At 45.3% G+C, this 12,852-nt stretch overlaps 2 protein-coding genes across 3 annotated transcripts in view; one reads left to right on the plus strand and one right to left on the minus strand.

Moving 5' to 3' along the window:
- The first annotated feature begins 609 nt into the window (after positions 1 to 609).
- si:ch211-79k12.2 (uncharacterized protein LOC568844 homolog) lies at positions 610 to 4,067 on the plus strand. Its single transcript, XM_061081342.1, has 3 exons — positions 610 to 776; positions 939 to 1,182; positions 1,266 to 4,067. The coding sequence occupies exons 1-3, from the start codon at positions 750 to 752 to the stop codon at positions 2,735 to 2,737; spliced, it is 1,743 nt and encodes a 580-aa protein (XP_060937325.1). The 5' UTR covers positions 610 to 749; the 3' UTR covers positions 2,738 to 4,067.
- si:dkey-34d22.1 (discoidin, CUB and LCCL domain-containing protein 1) overlaps positions 3,213 to 12,852 on the minus strand; it is a 10,333-nt gene continuing 693 nt past the window's right edge. Inside the window, exons 2-15 of one of the 2 annotated variants that reach the window (XM_061081341.1) lie at positions 10,983 to 11,204; positions 10,331 to 10,468; positions 9,145 to 9,196; positions 8,986 to 9,058; positions 8,765 to 8,898; positions 8,620 to 8,657; positions 8,122 to 8,313; positions 7,788 to 7,900; positions 7,468 to 7,642; positions 7,255 to 7,347; positions 6,951 to 7,047; positions 6,571 to 6,608; positions 6,379 to 6,486; positions 3,213 to 4,791 (exon numbers count right to left, since the gene is read on the minus strand). In XM_061081341.1, the coding sequence (XP_060937324.1) occupies positions 4,349 to 4,791; positions 6,379 to 6,486; positions 6,571 to 6,608; positions 6,951 to 7,047; positions 7,255 to 7,347; positions 7,468 to 7,642; positions 7,788 to 7,900; positions 8,122 to 8,313; positions 8,620 to 8,657; positions 8,765 to 8,898; positions 8,986 to 9,058; positions 9,145 to 9,196; positions 10,331 to 10,468; positions 10,983 to 11,204 (1,916 nt within the window). In that variant the 3' untranslated portion in view covers positions 3,213 to 4,348. Of the gene's footprint in view, positions 4,792 to 6,378; positions 6,490 to 6,570; positions 6,609 to 6,950; positions 7,048 to 7,254; positions 7,348 to 7,467; positions 7,643 to 7,787; positions 7,901 to 8,121; positions 8,314 to 8,619; positions 8,658 to 8,764; positions 8,899 to 8,985; positions 9,059 to 9,144; positions 9,197 to 10,330; positions 10,469 to 10,982; positions 11,205 to 12,852 lie in introns of both variants that reach the window. The other variant, XM_061081340.1, reaches the window with a different exon arrangement.

A 12,852-nucleotide genomic window follows, 5' to 3' on the forward strand; every position in this document is an offset into this window, starting at 1 on the left:
TCTATTGTTACTGGGGACAATTTTAGTTCCATACCATCATTGTGAGGACATTTTGGCTGGTCCTCACAAAGTGCTGTTAGAGGGGTTACGGGTATAGTTCACCCAAAATGAAAATTCACTCATTATCTACTCACCATTATGCCGATGGAGGGGTGGGTGACGTTTTTGAGTCCATAAAACACTTTTGGTGTTTATGGGGAAAAACAATGTTGCAGCAAAATCCAAAACAATTGAAATACAGTGCATAGTTTCTTTTTCCAACTTTTTTTCTGTAAATAATTATGAACATTTAGATTTAATACGTTTATTTTTAAACATACTATTCGACTACATTTTATATCTTTTTAAGGAGGAAAATGAGGAAACTACATATCCCATAACAAGATCGATAATAAACCCCGGAATACTATTGTATCGTGTTCGTTTGGTGACGTATGTAACGGGAAGCGTTATTTTTACCTTCCCACTCTCGTAAGAAGAAGACCCGCCCCTACCCCGCATCTGATAGGCTTAGTCCTAGCCGTGAAGAGCGATGATTGGTCATGATACCGGAAGACTATCAGAGTAAGCCAATCACAGACACGACAAACGCTAAGGTAAGGGAGAAAACAAAAGCTACAGCAGAGAGGAAACCATGTTGTGAAAAATGTGTGTTTGTGTCGCTTCCATGGTTTTTAACACGTTTCTGAATAACTGAGCGTGTTGATGTGAAGTTCATCTGTCGCCAGCAGCAGCGGGGGTTTGGATTCATGGACAAAGACAAGAGCCACGACACTGTAAGTGTGCGACGCTGCTGTTTGAGTCAGCTAAGTGTAGCATTGGTCTGTTGTGATAGAAGCTAACAATTTAATTCATTTAACTTCAAATCGAATGTTGGCCCACAGTGATCTGCACACACCGTGTCTCTGTGTCGCTGAACTCATGTGTCTGTGCTTCAGCATGCTCCGTGCTCCTGGATGGAGATGCATCAGTTCATTGGTGAGCTCATCACATCTGGAAACACCTCCAAGGATCAGCCAGATGTGCTAAACGCAGCCTGGGGAATGAGTGGAGGTGCTGGAGCGTCCCTGGGGTTCAAAGCCGCTTCGCTGGAGCCTCTACAACATCCTCCACCTGAGGCCGGCCGACACACCCAGCCTCGGTCACCTCCGAGGAAAGGAGAGGCCAGAGACAGAAGTGAAGGTCAGGCGTCACGCCATGGTTTGTGTAGGGCGTTTTCTGTCAAAGATGATTTTCACTGAGAGTCTTGTTTTCGTCATGTTTAGATGTGCATCACGCCTGCACCTGCCCTGGCTGCCCTTACTCCACGTCCCCGCCTTCCTTTGAGACCTTGAAACCCGGACACTCTCTGTCCTCGATGGGGAGGACGGACGCCGTGTGCCACCCCAAAGACCTCAGCATGTGCCTCCCGGACACCACCGCACAAAGCAGCAGCAGCGCATCTGAGTTAGGGACCAGGACGTCCGGTCGACTGCAGGGGGAGGACCCAGACAGAGGGACCCAGAGCCCGGAGCAGAACTCAGAGGCTCATCCACCCAGAGCGTCCTCCAGTTCCTTGTCCAGTCTCTCCAGGTTCCCCTGCCTGTGCTGCCACCGCAGCCTCCAGCCCTGCAGTCAGTTGCCAAGCAACCGGGACGGCTCGGACTCGCCGCTTTCCCAAACCCACGCCCATCATCATTTTCATCACCACCACTGCCCTTTAACCTCTTGTTTTTCCTGCCCTCATCTTGCCCACTCTAGCTCCCAGCAGCTGCCTGGTCCCTTTCCCTGCTTCTCCTGCCAGCGCTCCTTTCCCACCTGCCCTCAGGTCTTCCACCAGCAGCAGAGGCCAACGCCGCAGCGGGAGGAGAGAGGCAGGACGGCGGCCTCTCTGCTGACGCTGCACCCCTGCATGCACTGCTCGGCCTCCTTCACACGGCCGTCCCAGCTGCTGCAGCACCAGCGCTCCGAGCACGCCCACAAGCCGTCGGGCTTCATCTGCACGGAATGCGGCAGGGCCTTCAACTCCCACAGCAACCTGCGCATCCACCTCAACGTGCACACCGGAGCCCGGCCCTACACCTGCTCCGACTGCGGGAAGAGTTTTAGCCAATCAGGGGCTCTGAAGATCCACAGGCGGATTCACACAGGGGAGAGGCCGTATTCCTGCGGGTTCTGCGGCAGGGGGTTCCCCCATCTGGCAGGGGTCCGGGCCCACCAGAGGACCCACACGGGAGAGAAGCCCTACCGCTGCAGCCAGTGTGGCAAATGTTTCACGCAGTCGGGGGCTTTGAAGATTCACACCCGCATCCACACAGGAGAGAGGCCCTTTAGCTGCAGCCTCTGTGGGAAAAGCTTCTCCAACCGCTCTGGGATTCGCTTCCACTACCGCACAGTTCACGGCCTGGCGTTCGAAAACGCAGGTGAAGCCGGGGCTGGGGGAGCGCACCGTGGGGCAGCAGGCCGGGGTTTTCCCAGGACTTCACCCCCAGCCAGTGTTGGCCGAATTGCACCTAACAGGACGGATAGTGAATCACATCCAACTGCGACTTCCAGAGAATCTGCTGAGTCGACCGCTGCTGAAGCAAGAAACCCAGGCAGTAACAGAGAGCGGCTTCTGTACGTGTGTGAAGACTGTGGCCTGCGATTTAAAGATGCTCCGTCCAGGAACCGACACCAGACCCTGGAGCACTACTCCTCTGAGGGGAGAGACGAGGAGGAGGGGGTTGGAGCAGAGGGAAGAGTTGAGCACAAATGAGAGGGTCCGGGGTGAAGGGGGAGAGTGAATCGATGAGAGATGATACCACTTTGCGTATCAGCCTAAAACGAGAATTTTGGACATTTACCATGTCTGGTATCAATATCAGAACATCCCTAAAATAAATGTGATTGGGGCATCAACAACACCAAAGTTTGTAAAGTGTTAACAAATATTTGTGTGGAATATATATTTTCTTGGTATTGAACTACTTCTTTTCGAGCTATGTGGATTAAAATAAGTATTCTCTAAATAGACTTTAAATTGTCAGCCCTAAAAGGATTTCAAGAAGATTCTGTACAACTAATATGCACTTGTTCCTATTATAAAAGCAAAATAGTCTTAATAGTTCTTCAGCATTTAATTGATCATTGTTAGATTCTCTATAAGGGAGATATTCAGGTGTGTGTAGCTTCATGCTATTGGCTTAAAGTAGATGCTGCAGTACCACACCCACACACCAGGCCGATGTCTGAACTGTTTTCAGTCGTTTTATTGTGCCTTCTCCAGCAGTGGAAGAAGCTGTATTCTTCTTATTAGAGCCACAGAAAACAATCACAAAATTTCACTTTAGTAACAGTTTCAGATATAACGCAGGGCTGTCTCTGCCACCTGGTCTCATTGTAATCAGACAAGTAATATTTTTAATCTTAAATATATATATCTTATATTTTTGTCATATCAGTTGAATTAAATTATGTTATTTCACTGTTTATGACCTTTATTTCTCATATGAAAATAGCTAATTAACTTTATTTGTGCTTCTCACTGAGAAAGATGTTGAAAATGAACGAAGAGGCCACACACTAGCTCCTCTAGTATTAGTCTAGTTTCAGCTCTGGAGTATGTCCGAGTCTTGCTCAAGGACACTGCAGTAGTTTAAATCACATCTGAAGTCCTCTCTCTTAATAACGACCTAACCTTGCCTGTTGTGCCTTTCTGTATTATTGCATATTTGAAACCAGTATTTGTTTGTTACTTTACTTTGTACGTTATAAATGGATGATGGTACAGGAACAACAACCAGCCGATTAAAGACAACAATCCACTATTGTTACATATTCAAAGAGAGCCACCTAGTGGTTATTTAAAATCACAGCAACATCTGAACCACTTTGTTACAGTGAACCGTTTACAGTGCTTCTTAAATGTTTCCTCTTTACAAAACACGTTGAAATGAAACTTTGTGAATACAATGTTTGGTGAGTTCAAGTAACATTCAGTTCTTTGCATTAACCTGTTAAACAGACTGACCCATACATTGCTGTATGTATTTTCTGAAAGTGCAGCACATGACAACAATAAACAGCATCTCTGAGATGCAACTGAACCTGGACTTTCTTTGTGCATCATGGGATATTTCCACAGTACAAATACATATTTCCTGGAAATAACTGTCCACATGGTTGTCAGATTATTCTGTTCCATCACATATGCAAAGAGGTCCAAAGTGACTCCTCACTGGAAGTTCAGCTCTGTCAGCGTTAGAACCCTCTGGACACAATGTACAACTCAAGGTCCACTTGAGATCACTGCAAGTGCTCCTCTGGTCCCCCTGCATGTTCAGCTCAAGAGAGTCTTTATGTTATCTGTATCTGAGCTGAGTTGTGCTCACAAAGGCTCCTCGTATGTGGGGTTCTGTAATAATGAGTCACATGAGCTGGGCTCGGCGTAGACCACACTGACGGGTCGTGGGCCGCTGATGTGTAGGGAAGGAGTGCAGTAGCCATTGGATAGCATTCTGTGAGAGGGGCAGTCATACTGAGTGTGGCTGGATGTGGTCCTGGCACCAGATGCGGGCGGTGGCGCTGTCACAGGAGGTCCGTGCACATGAAGCCTCCCTGTCAGAGTCGGCAGGTTGGACTCGGCGGGCTGATCGCCGAATGGAGTGGCGTACTCGGGTTCAGGGGGAAGTGGCTCGGCGTACTCTGGCAGGTTGCCAGGAGTGTCATAATGGTTCAAGATGAAGGGGGTGGTGTAGCCCTCGTCTCTGGAGGGTCTAAACGTCGACCCAACCTTCTGTCCAATAGCTGCAGCAGTGGGCTCTGCGTAGTCTGGAGAGAATGAATGGATGAATACAAATGAGTCAGACTGAGTTTCTATTCATGGGAGATACAACAAACACCAGTGTACTGCTCACATTAGATTAAAAAACCAGTCCAATATTAGACGTACACATATCATTAAATACTATTTATAGTATTTGTACTGTTGCTAGGCCACCAGAAGACTCAAGGAAGTTTTAATAAAGATACTATTTATTTTTACAGCACTTTTCAAGCTCAAGCACAAAGTTGCTGGTCTCAGTGAATTGTCCTTTTTACTCTTTAGGTTTAATATTGATGAAAGTGTTGACAAGCTTTGGAGGCAGAGTTTGTTTCCTAAGCGAATCTAACCTGCTGCTGGAGGAACAGCCATGCATGTGGCAGACAGAGGGGAGAACAATATCAATACCGTCATCTATCTGTCGACAAGAAATCAGATAACCATACTTTATACTTTTACTGTGAGTTTCTCAATATTTGACTCAATCACCAAAGTATTACCAGCCATCATTTTCATTTATGTCTCAGTGTATTGATCACTTTTTTACTTTTGTGGCTGAAGCTTGATTATAAACCATTGTCACCCTAATGTAACTGTTTAATATATATATTTAAAAATACTGTGATATAATTAAAAGATCAAGATTAACTTGCTAAAATTCTTGCTGTATTTCACTGCCTGTTTGAGTCTTCTCTGCTGAAGAGAGCTGTGAGGTGCGCCCGCAATATTTAAAATTAGCTAAGCAACTAAACTATTCTAAATCATCACCACTAATACTCTGTCACTGTGATAAAAATGTGGTTAAATTGGTTTCAAACCATTACCATCACCCCATAGCGTGGTCCTTTCACTAAGGGGACCACTTCCTTTTGCTTATTTGTGTCTTACGGTTTCTGGCAAGTGCCTCTTTTCTACTCAATAGCAGTCTCATACCAGGCCAATGTTGAGCCCTGGCAAGATCAGCCTGGCCACCAACATGTCCTCTAATCACAGGGACAGGGTCAGGAGGGGGGGGGGTGACAGTAGCAGTCAGACCAGACCCTACTCTTCACCCCAGCAGAAGAGGCTGAGGTGTGGGAGGCCTAGACCTTACTCAAGGGCCCGCACGGAGCCTCAGAGCCAGAACTATTTTAATTAGAACGGCTTTAGTGAGAGCTGTATTTTGTCTTAGCATTGACCCTCTGTCCTGTTTATCACTGGACCTTTCAGTGAAGGGCCCCCTCACTGGGAGAAGGGAAGGGGGGGAGGCAGAGAGGGTAACTGGTGGAGGAGGAGGTGGGGAGCAGGCTGAGCACTCTTTATCGAGCTCCAATTAAAGGGTCTCTTTCAGAGAGGCTCTGTGGACCAAAGAAAGGAATGTTTATACTGTGACTGGGTGATGGGCTGAGCCGGGGGAAAGAATGGCCGTCTCGTGGAGAGAGCTGTTTGCCTGTCAGGCATGAGCTCCTCAGACTGACCACTGAAACCACACTGTTTGAATGGGGTAAGGGAAGGAAGGAAAAAGGCAGCAGCTGATAGTATTTCCTGAAAGACTGACTTGCTCCCTGTTGTCCTAAAAAAGTACATATTTATAGAACATGTCTATGAATTCTCACCGTTGAGAGGAGGGCTAGGTAGAGCGTCATGGACATTTCGCTCCAGAGGGTAGGAGATAAGCTCAGATTGTGGGCAGGGAAGACTCTTTGCCTGGAAACTCTGACAACCTACTTGACACACAAACAAAGTCAGAGGCTTTTTTAGCAAGAGAATAAACAAATACTAGAAAATCGTAACAGCACTTGACTTACTTTTAGGTAAACAGTACTTAATTTGCGATTCTTTTTTTCTGTATGGAGAAAGAACACAAAACATTTCAGTAATGTATACACTAGATAGCTTTTCTGTGGGCTACATCTACTGGTGCATCATTGTTCAGCAGTAACGATTGATCTCGAATTGATTGCCAGAAAAATGGATTCTATTTTGTTAACAAAATATCTTTGGGTTTTGGACTCTTGGTCAAACGTCACATTTCATAGACTGAACATTTACTGAGCTTCGGCATGGATAGCATCTGATTGATCTATTTAGAGGGACAGTATATGTTTTATAAAATCCACTTTAATCACAGTCTGTGTCAAATGTACAAATAAATAATTTTATTGAAGTAAAAATAGAAATACGGTACCTTCTCTTCCACCAGACTACAGCCAACAAACAACTGCCGCACATTATCAACCCCAGGACCACTTCCACCGCCACTATTACCGCCTGACTTGTGCCTGCTGGAGCACAAGAGTCATAGAGAGTAAACAGTTGTTCAAGTATGAGGAAGGACACACTTTATCGCAATGTACACACAGTTGAAAGACAGAAGAAAGGACATTTTAAGTTGTTTTTAACTCGTGTGACAAGCATCTTTCTCAAAACAGATCGCTATTAATTATCATTGTGCACATATGGATTGATTAGAGGGTGATAGAAGTTCATACTGGGTCTTGTCTCCACTAACACTGGGCCATCTGTGGGGGTGGGAGAGGAGCTTGGGCGCGGCGTTCCCATGTTAACTTTAATCGGCGGAGATTCTGTCGGACATGCAGCAGCACAGAAAAACTTAAGGTCAGAAAAACTAAACAGCTGAACAAGCCACTTGAATAGATGAAGTTTATTCTGGATACATTGTGAGACTGGGGGCTGAGGCCTACCTCCAGGTGAGCCGGACCTTGGTGTGAGCTTTGTGACAGGACAACCCCGGACCTGGACCTGAGCAGAGGCTCTGCCTTGCCAGCTCCGCGGCTCTAGTCGAATGAACCGAGCAACGACAGGTGGAGACAAGCTGTTGAGAACTCTGAGGTGACCCTCGGTATACGCCTGAAACACCTGGGAACCATAACAACCGAGTTAATTATTCACAGAGAATAGCACGGTGAATCCTGTGGGACAAAGTCAGCTGCCACACAAGCTCAGGACTGTAAGAAACTCAGGAAGAATCAGCAAGTGAACATCAGGCCACTACAATTCATACCTTTTTATCTTTGCTGAGAGCCCCTTTGTAAGGCTTCCAGTTCTTTCTGTCCTTACTGTAAAGAAGACTGTAGGATTCTGTGTAGTACTCATTGGATCCAATTGTTATAATTCCTGAGGGAACAGAACACAGCATGTTTTAGATCAACATTTAGGAAAAGAAAATGGTTTGACATAATGAAGAACAAAGGATGTAGAAATTAAAGGGCAAGACAGGTCCCAAAACAATACTGATTTCTGCCAGATTTGTCATTTGACATTCATAAAAAAATATATATAAAATAAGCATTCTTTCAAGCACAAATACCTATTTTATATTTACATTTATAACATACCTGTGATGGTGCTTCTATCACTCAGCTCCAGCTCCACCCATGGGTTGGCGTCATTATTTTCTGCTGTCCAGAGTAGGAACTCATGGCTGGAATCCATGTTTCTGGAGGACCAGAACCTTCTATGCTCTTGACTGTTTTTGTTCCAGACAGAGGAGGCATTAAGACCAGAAACCGGTAGGATGTTTTTGCATTCTGTGCAGAGACCAGAAGAAAGTATTGAGGGATGAAAATGGTTCAGTGTGCAACTCAGTGTTTCTATATATGGTGACAGTAGTCATTGGATTACAAGTCATTTCAACTTTACTGCTGATGATTATTTCAGACTCATGTTCACCATAGTAAAATAGATCAAATAGCAGACTTCTAGTTCTCAAGTGAAAGAAATTAAAGATTATGGAAGATTGTTTTAACCTAAAACAGAAAATGGCTTGTTGTAAATATACTAAAACGTGGAAAATAGTATAAACCTGTGGTGAAAATGTCTCATTTGAATCATACCTTGGCTGAAGAGCAGCTTCTTTTCAGATAATGATCCCCTTTAAAAGAGGAAAGGCAAAATGTCAGAACAACTCAGAAATTCAGTAAACCAGTTTGGAGCTAACAGGAAGCATATGTGACTTCACTGCCAAAACAGCAAACACACATTTTAGAGAGGATTCCATTGGCAAATGTGGATTCATAGAGCTTGAGACTTCTTTCACGAGTCACAGTGACACGACCCCCCATAGTATCAGATGTAGCTCCGGCGTGGACAGCGGACTTGCACAGCACTGAGGTCTGTGAGAGAAAGTGAATGTGGTTTTTAGATGCACGCTTATCTTAAAATATACATCAGCTTGGTCAAAAGAAAGGAAGTGTACTCACATCTCTGTAACCCAGTTCAGAGTTCCCCCACACATCGCCTGCGACACTCTTACACCCAGCAGGGCAGTAAACGCTGAGAAACAACAGAATAACGTGTGAGAATCTGTCCTACTGAAACTGAAACTTCTTTTACAGAGAACGTAGAGGTTAACCGCTAACCTCAAATGCTGCGAGTTAAAATGAGTTCCTCGTTTTAAACAAGAAATGAGATCTGTAAAAGAAGAGACAGACAGGTGTTAAAAACAAACTCTCATGAGAATGAATTTGAACATTTCTCTAATAGTACACAGTTGGACTCAGTGTCTCAGGCTTATATAATATTGCCCCTGCCACTCACTCAGAAATACACAAACAGATTCTGTGTGAGACAGTCGAGCACGATTTATGTGCTAAATAAGGGGATGAGTGCTCATCACAGTTGATGTGACTATGGCCTTTGTCACAGTTCACGAGTACAGCTAAATGGCCGCGTGTGATCACAGATAACAGACAGTGGTTTGTATGTCTAAACGCAGGCTTAGCTCTAGACATGGCCGCATTTCATAAACAGCTCAGTAAAAACAGGAAACTATGATACATACAGAACAGGGCAGGATACTTCATCCAGAGGAGAGGAAACTAGCTCTAAATATAGATTAACAGTCAAACTAGACTAAAAATAAAACTTAACAGGATAAACATTAACCTTTGTTTTATTTTGTTTTTGAATCTTAAGATTACATTTGTCGTTTAGACCGCAGATAAAGTGATGTCCCCACATATTACAATCTGTCGTTGCCCTGGAAGAAAAAGGGAAGTTATGGTCCATCTGTGGACTTTACAGCCTCTAAATCAACAACCCTTTCTGCATTGAGATTCCTTATGGCGACAAACACGGAATGGGATGGGGCTTGCAGTGGTTAACAGGCTGGTGAAAAGGGGGGGGGGGGTGAAAAAGAAATCCAGCCACTCCACGAAACAGACTGAAGCCTGAGGCCTCATTCCATTCAGCCTGAGAGAAGGAGTCTGACTCCTGTTTTCTGAGCAAACACGCCAGAGCAAAGATAGTGATGGAGGATGAATGCCAATAAGCTGTGAGTCATGCACTCACAACCACACATGTGTACACATCGACGCACAAGTGCACATACACAGGGACAATTATTCACTGAGTCACTTGTGTTAAAACTGCACCATTGAATTCAAACCTAGATTTACACATTTGTAAGACTAGTGCTCTACAAAGACAATAACAACACATAGCTGGTAATAAACAGCATTCACAAACGCATCATTAACTACACAAATAGTTTAACGTAGCAGACTAGCATGGCTTTGCGTCAGTGTGCACAAATGACTCTCATACCTGGATACTGGTCTGTGGTGTAGGACAGCAGAAACCCCCGTCCAGAGCGGTGCGGCCCTGACATGAAGGTTATTATCACCTCATTGCTTACGAGCATCACGTTCTTCTGCAGCTCATCAAGCTTCCCACACACTGGACCTGCAACACGCACAACCACAAGCCATATTTATAAAAGCACACAAACCCAAAGGCTGCTCATCTGTTAGCACACTACAATTCTCCAAATAGAAGCACATGTATTTCCAGTTCTTAGTAATGATGTTTTAACAGCAGGAAATCTGTCTACGACACTAGCACTGTAACACTGTGTAGCACGTTAGAGCCATGAGGACTGTCACTTAGAAAACATGCTCAGGATCGTTGGAATCCAATAATAAAGACAAAAGGTAGTTAGACAGAATATCTCTCCTGAATCCTGCATACCCTCGAGACACAACTTGATACACCTGGTTTGAAAGTGTGCATTTGTCTGTTGCGAAATGTGCCTTGCCTCCTCTGTCAATGTGTCAATGGAATGGCATGCTCATGGCTAGGAGAGTAACAGATCTGACACGGAATGTAAAAAAGACTGAGGGTACATGTGAGATTTGTGATGTTTTGCCTAATACACCTGCTGTTTGCATAAAGACCTGAACACACAGTTCAAACTTACCCAGCCAGGGTGTTCCATTTTTGTCCGTGATCACGAGGGAGCCATTGCCGCAGCCCGGGCTGATCTCAACGTCAAAATCCCCAAACAAGAGTTGTAGCGTGCGGCCCTCTGGCACTCGAATTCTCCACTTACACAAAGTGTTATTGGGGTAGGTGCCTGGATAGTTCTGAGAGGCCAAGGTGCCGGACTCCGTGCCCAGCAGCGTGTGTCCACAGCCATCACCTGGAATCACACAAGTACAATAGTGAGGCTGTGGCAGGAAACCCAAGGAAAATGTATACTTAGCATTAAGGGATATTATTTCAAAGAGAGAGAGAGAGAGAGAGAGAGAGAGAGAGAGAGAGAGAGAGAGAGAGAGAGAGAGAGAGAGAGAGAGAGCATCTGTCCATTTGTCTTTCATCTAATCTGCTTTTTAAAAATAATAATACTTGATGACTTTCTTAAAAACAACTCGTCTTGGTAAAGAATGAATCTCTTTCGACATCCTACAGAAAAGAGTCAAGCGTAGGCAAAGACAAACTCCCATAAGCGCAGACAGTTTTCATCATTCATTTCCTTTATTCAATATACAGAATATTAAGGGATTTGTTAATGCCTCATTTCAGGATGGATGAGTAATGAGTCTGCTCTGAACAGCAGAGCAGGGCATGTTTATACTCTTCTGATCATAACTGTGAGATGACACAACTTTGACAAAAGTCTGAATCCGCATGAGCAATTTTTTTTTTTTTTTATACGTTGATTCATAACATCCTCCGACCTGCGGTTGCTGTGACTAACACTTGAACTGGAACACTTGAACTGGAACTGAAACACAAATATTTAGAGTGTCTAATATGCCCGTTGGTCAAGGGAAATAAATGAGTCAATTCCGACAGTGGTCACAGAGAGATAAGTGCTGTGGGGTCGGCAGACATGAATCCAACCCCCACCAAAATGTCAAGTTCCGAGAATGGTCAAAACATTAAAAAAGTCATCCAAGTCCATCCAAGCCTGCACAGCTTCCCTGTCCCTGTCTTCCATATAAGGCTCCTGACGGTTTGTTGAGGGGCAACAAGAGGACAACCTTCCACTTAATCTGTGTCACACACATCCTGCATCACACCAGCCTTGCCCCGGCTCCCCGACAGCGCTTCAGCTCCTTATACCATAAACCTGTAGATGTTATTGCCCCTCCTCGGGTTCCCTAGGGATCCCCTGGAAATGCCACAGCCACTTACTGTAACCGTGGGCAACAGAGCGTGGATCTGTCACCTTCCGCTGGGAGGCCCCAGAGGCCGCAATGCCAAGGAAGTTCTGGGTGGCCGGTAATCCCCCCCCTGCTCACTGAACCCTCTCAGCTCCTGTCTGTCTCCTTACCAACAGATTTCTAGTTTCGTACAGGAAGCCTGTTTAGACCAGCTCAAATAATTTTAAAGGTGAATTGTAGAAGAGAGGAGTCACGCTGGGTGGCAGTGGAGCAGACAGTCAATCAGAGGCACAACCCGGCAACATTGTTTTCCATCCGAGGCGTTGCTGGCAGGTCCTTACAGGTCCACCCGAGCAGACAGGATGTTCACCTGTGCTACCTGTCACTACGTTGTCTTCTTCTGCCTTGTGTGTCAATCAGGACGTTTCAACAGAGGGGTTGAGATGTCTTCTCCCCCCACCCCCCCCTATTTCCAGGCCCCACCAAAGCTCCAGCAATAAATAAATGGACCCTGGACTGAATCATCTGCGGATGTGAGGAAACCAAACCGCCCCCACGGAGACATAAAAACAACAAAAACGTCCTGTGCTATGGCTGAGTGTTGGAGTCATAGACCCCCACCTCCTCCAGGTTAGTGGATGGGAAGGCTTCATAGTGTGTGTGGGGGGGGACCACACTGTT

The sequence above is a fragment of the Limanda limanda genome, chromosome 11 (genome assembly GCF_963576545.1).
Source record: "Limanda limanda chromosome 11, fLimLim1.1, whole genome shotgun sequence".
Taxonomy (NCBI): Eukaryota; Metazoa; Chordata; class Actinopteri; order Pleuronectiformes; family Pleuronectidae; genus Limanda; species Limanda limanda.